Raw genomic sequence first — 5858 nt, 5'->3', positions numbered from 1 at the left:
GAAGCCGACAGTTTGAAAATAAATAAAATACAGTTGTCCTTAGGAGACAAATTGTTCAAGAATAATTATACTCGAGTAAGCACATTTAAAGAAATTGGTACCAAAGTTCTCAAAAACTTAACAATTGCATTAACTCCGGAGGTTATGCATGTGACTGATAAAGATACAATTAAAAATTTATTGAAAAAGTATCATGATGATCCTGTTACTGGTGGCCACCCAGGAATCAATCGAACAACTAATAAAATAAAACAAAAATATTATTGGAAAAACATGAAAAATGATATAAAAAATCACATTAAAAAATGCATGGAATGCAGCAAAAATAAAGTAAATAAAAATTTAAAATAACCAATGGTGATAACGGAAACTCCCACAAAAGCCTTCGATACGGTGCAAATTGATACAATTGGACCGTTGCCCGTATCGGTATGTGGGAATGAGTATGCGGTTACCATAGTGTGTGATCTGACAAAGTATCTGATAGCAATTCCAATTGCGAGCAAACACGCGAAAACGGTGGCAAAAGCCATTTTTGAAAACTTTATTTTGGTATATGGTTGTATGAAGACCATCATAACTAATATGGGGACTGAATACAAAAACAACGTATTTGAGGAATTGTGTAAACTTTTAAAAATTGAACACAAGACTTCTACCCCATATCACCATCAAACTTTGGGCACCGTTGAACGTAGCCACAGAACCTTTAATGAATACATTCGTTCTTACATATCCATTAACAAAGATGATTGGGATGAGTATATCAAGTATTTTGCATACTGTTACAATACAACACCATCTACGGTTCATGGTTATTGCCCATACGAGTTAGTTTTTGGAAAAATACCTCTGACTTACGAATTTTTAAAAGAAAATACAATTAGCCCAGTTTATAACTATGAGGCCTATGAGAAAGAAATAAAATATAGATTACAAGTAGCTCAACAAAGAGCTCACATATTGGTAAAAGAAGCTAAGGAGAGACAAAAGGTTTATTATGATAAAAATCTTCAATATAAGGAAATAAAATTAGGAGATTTAGTATTAGTTAAAAATGAAGCAGGTCATAAGTTAGATAATAGATACAAAGGGCCCTATAGAGTAGTAAATATTGATATGAAAAATAATTATTCTTTAACTCCATATAATGTAGAAAATATAAAATTAATCGATAAGAGTAAGAAGATCATAGTACATAAAAATAGGCTTAAGCTATTTGAGTAAATTCACTTAAATTTTAATTACTCATAAATTTTACTTATTAATAAATTTCACACTTAAAGTTTTATGACCATAAATAAAGAAATATTTTTGTACACAAAATATGTTAGTTATTAGTATCATAAACAAAAACCCGACACTTATCTATACAAAATATTCAAAAAAAAAATCTAAAAACAAATCTGAAATTAACAAGTAAACAAACATATGAATTATAATCCACTTGAAATAAAACAAACAAAACCGAAAACATTGTATCACAAGAAAAATTTTGTAAACAAACAACAAACGACAAAAAACATCAAAAGTATCAAATGAAATATACAAAAGAAAATAAATCCACTCAACTGCATTACAGTTGTAAAATCGTTCATATGTATTCACGATTTTTTTTAGGAAAGGAGGTGTAGTATATCAGAATAAGTCACTAACAACAACAAAGCCACACGCCTGTGTTATGACTAAGTACAAAGTTCCCATCTGCGTACTCTAAGTTATGTCTTTGATACAACTGCAAGTAATTCCTTAACATTTTTTTTCTTCGTACTTTCATTTCTCCTCAATCACAGACTCACAAAGTTCCAAATCTTCGACGGGCAATTGTATCATCATTGGTTTATTTGCAGCATACATTCTCGTTCGTAACACAGGCACATATATCTGGTGCATGCGCTAGCTCTATGTATGTATGAAATATGTACGACTGCGCTGCTAGCACCTTCATGCTTGGTACATGTAGATATGTCTGTGGATACATTGCTTGTAGCTCCACATTAGAAATGGGTGTGTGTGTGTTGGTGACTTCACTGAGCTATGCTTTGAGCTAGGCACATATGAATGCATGCTCATATGTGCAAGCGAGAGATTCAGTCAGTAAAAATTTTAAGTAAATATGTATTGTAGTAAATAAGTAGTACATAAGATGTTAGAGTATAAATAAGATGATTCCAATAAAGAACAACACAGATTTTGTTATGCGACATGCTAAGTCGCAGCTAAAAACAAAACGCGTTTTATTTAATAATAAAACATTCGTTACAAAAAATTGCAATGGCTCCAAAAAGTGTGGTTTGGAGATATTTTGAGAAACGCAGCGAAAACAACGCGAGTTGCAATTTGTGCAAAAAGAATATAAAGAGCGCCGGAAATACGTCAAACTTAATGGGACATATAAGAAACGTCCACAAAGCAACTTATCTTACTCTATGTAAGAAAGATGACATGTTAAAATTTACGAAGGATTTGTCAACATCTACAAAAGAAATGGAGCCGACGCCAAACGAAAAAGAAGCAGCTCCGACTCCATCGACGGTAGCTCCTAGTGCTTTGAATATTTCACTTGCATTGCCAGCTCGGCCACAAGCGCAACAATCAATTGTGTCTAGCTCTGATGGTGTAAATGCGTTGGGTTCAAGTGGCTTCAGAACAGAGAGAATTAACAAAGCTCTGGCATACATGGTGTGCAAAGACAACCAGCCATTTTCCATCGTGGAAAATTGTGGATTCAGATACTTTGTAAAGCAAGTAGTGCCGCGTTACAAACTGCCGTGTAAGTACAATAGTTTTAGAGTTTAGCTCTTCCGAAAAAACTGTTTATATGTATTTAACAAATGTAAGAGGATGTTATTGTTTCTGATTAAACTAAGTGCACTACTTTTTTGCTTATAGGTAGAACTACACTTACGACTTGGGTCGACGGAAAGTATGAAGAACTTTCAAAAATTGTTCGTTCTAAGCTACTTTTAATGGAAAACGTTACCCTTACCACCGACATATGGTCGGAAACCATGAGCATGAAAAGCTACCTTGGAGTGACGGTGCATTTTGGTATTGATATTGAGTTTCACTCAGTAACGTTAGGTGTTTATAAATTAGACGAACGCCACACATCAGAGTATATTACCACCACCACCTCCACCACCACGTGTCGTGTGTGAATGTGTGAACGCAAACGCAGGGTCATTAACAATGGCTTAAACATGGGCGAAGCCCGTTAGCCTGTTAGGCCCTGCGTTTGCGTTCACACATTCACACACGACACGTGGTGGTGGAGGTGGTTGTGTTATTGGAGATCTTTACCATACGATATTTGAAACGGTTATCAACAAATATTTTTCATATAAATATAAGTTTATAGCAAGTTCATGTAAATGTCATTCTTAGTCGAACTTGATAGTGGAACGTTTAATACGGTTTACGGAAGTTCTATAAAATCGAATTCATATAATTATTCAGTATCGACGTGCTCATATAATTACACTGGTCTACAAGGGTTTTGCGAATAAGACGGGACCTGGTGTTTCCGAACGGATTTTTCGTGCTGAACACGAATCTGGGGTCCAAAACTTCCCATCACGTCACGTTTTCGAGAAAAAAGGGGTTGAAACCCCTAAAAACAGCGTTTTTGGCCATTTTTGAAAAATTGTAGAGCTGAACCCTGACGTGCTACAAACTTTGTATATGTCAGAAATTAAAGGCTAAATCGTGCCCTTTCGAATGAGCCCTATGCCGAATTAATCGCATGCACCCTTAGATCAGGGGGTGTATTTGTGTCTAGGAGTCCAATTTTTATATCCACCATATTCGACCCGTCATCTTAAATTTTTAAAATCTAACTGCAGATTCGTAATCAGCGACTTTTAATATAGTTAAAACCTTGGCATTATTAATTTTCTATGATCGTTTAAGATTAAATTCTTTCTGTGATCAATTTTTCCTGCACCCCTAAACACAAATACACCCCCTGCTTTAAGGGTGCACGCGATCAATTCGGCATAGGGCTCATTCGAAAGGGCACGGTTTAGCCTTTAATTTCTGATATATGCAAAATTTGTACCACGTCAGGGTTCAGCTCTATAATTTTTCGAAAATGGCCAAAAACGCTGTTTTTAGGGGTTTCAACCCCTTTTTTCTCGAAAACGTGACGTGATGGGACATTTTTGACCCCGGATTCGTGTTCAGCACGAAAAATCCGTTCAGAAACACCAGGTCCCGTCTTATTCGCAGAAAAAAAGTTGAAATTTGTAGACCAGTGTTATTCAATAGAAAATGGTTCGAACAATGAAATCATCAAAGGAGGCATTGAGACGCAAGAATCAATTGCAATCGGAGGATATGATAGAGGATCATTCACGAATGATGATGAGTTCTTCATCGTCCGAGGACGAAAACGAGCCCAAAGCACCAACTCCCAAAAGACAATATTCCAGCAGCGAAAAAGAGGACAGCGACGACGATTGTCAGGAAATTCCTCCGGGTCAAGAAATTCAGATGAGAAAAGCTGCTGCAGTGATAATACCAGAATGTCAGAAATTATCAGAGGATCCATTGATGCCGTCCTCTCAGGAATTAGTAGTGGAGAAGGAGGATCAAGAACAGAAAGCTGGGTGCAGCAACAACAGCAACAACAACAAAGCAATGTTGCTAATAGATTTAATAGAGTTAATATGGACTTCAATGTTTATGAAAATAATTATAGATGTATTAATGAAAGTGGAAAGAATTTATGTAAAAGAAAGAAATCTAGAAATGAAGCGTCAAGTAATAATAATACAGAAATTGATGTTGAGTATATTGAAAAAAATGAAAGTGAATTCGACCGAATCAAAGAAGTTTTCATTCAAGGCTTTCGCAAACTTGTGCCAAAAAGAAGAATTATACATGAGATTTATGAAAAAGCCTTTACCGAACATTTTAGTAGAGAAGATTATTCAGATTTACGAGAAAAACATCGAGGAGCCGTGTTCATCATTTGCGACCACGAAGAACACTATCATGTCATCCACGACTGTACCTATCACAACTACTCATGCCGTTGTTCCATCATTGAACGATGGAAGGCAAGAGAAGGTGTTGGGCGAAGATTTTCTAGACGAACTTCTCCCAGTATCGAGTACTCCATCGAACATTGGGTCAATCTCGCAATCTATTGCGAGAGGGACTCAAGACAAATTTGTACAATGGACATCGCCGGGCGAAACTGGATTCCATGTCATAAAACTCGATGTTTACAATTTTTCCAAGATTGCAAAATTGGAAAAAAAAAATTGGTGGAAGGAAGCCGAAGTGCGGACAACCTTCTTAACGAGTTCTCCACTCGATCCGAATTACATTGCAATTCAAAAAATTCTGAAGAATGCGCAGAATGGCAAATTGAAAAAGAGCGGGTATCAGCTGTTATAACAGACAATGTGGCGAATATGGTCAAAGCAATTGACATATCGTTCGGGAAAGTTAAGCATATCCCATGCATTGCGCATATTTTGAATTTGGTGGCGCAACCAGCAATCCAGTCCGAATCAGCAAGCAAAATTATTTCTAAAATTAAACAAATTGTCACGTTTTTTAAGCAAAGTTGTATTGTCAGCGACCAATTACGAAAGGCGACAACTCAGCAAACAAAACTGATTCAAGACATCGCAACTCGGTGGAACAGTACATTTTATATGGTGGAGCGTTTTTTGGAACTGAAGTCTGTTGTTAGCGATATACTCATACAGCACAATAATGCACCACCTATTCTGAGCGGATGCGAGCTGTCTACGGCTGCAAGTTTTCTGCAGTTACTTCGTCCACTAGAAGCAGCCACCAAAGAAATATCTGGTGATAAATATTGCACTGCAAGTAAAATAATA

The 5858-nt window shown here is 36.2% G+C and overlaps 1 protein-coding gene across 2 annotated transcripts; it reads left to right on the top strand.

Moving 5' to 3' along the window:
• The first annotated feature begins 3267 nt into the window (after positions 1–3267).
• On the top strand, positions 3268–5605 carry LOC108372013 (uncharacterized). 2 transcript variants are annotated; one of them, XM_017627647.1, is made up of 2 exons: positions 3268–3481; positions 4262–5605. In XM_017627647.1, the coding sequence occupies exon 2, from the start codon at positions 4273–4275 to the stop codon at positions 5404–5406; it is 1134 nt and encodes a 377-aa protein (XP_017483136.1). In that variant the 5' UTR covers positions 3268–3481; positions 4262–4272; the 3' UTR covers positions 5407–5605. The 2 variants fall into 2 exon arrangements, with proteins under 2 accessions (XP_017483136.1, XP_017483135.1); XM_017627646.1 differs by having other exon boundaries at positions 3269–3478; positions 4259–5605.
• Positions 5606–5858: the final 253 nt, after the last annotated feature.

The sequence above is a fragment of the Rhagoletis zephyria genome, unplaced genomic scaffold, assembly GCF_001687245.7.
Source record: "Rhagoletis zephyria isolate East Lansing unplaced genomic scaffold, Rhagoletis_zephyria_1.1 Rzeph_scaffold_05368, whole genome shotgun sequence".
In the NCBI taxonomy this organism is placed as follows: domain Eukaryota; kingdom Metazoa; phylum Arthropoda; class Insecta; order Diptera; family Tephritidae; genus Rhagoletis; species Rhagoletis zephyria.
The sequence above is the reverse complement of the archived record's forward strand: the minus strand, read 5'-3'. Positions and strand labels throughout refer to the sequence as shown.

Coding starts and splice junctions, on each gene's coding strand:
- LOC108372013 (XM_017627647.1), top strand. CDS start 4,273: ATGGTTCGAACAATGAAATCATCAAAGGAGGCATTGAGACGCAAGAAT.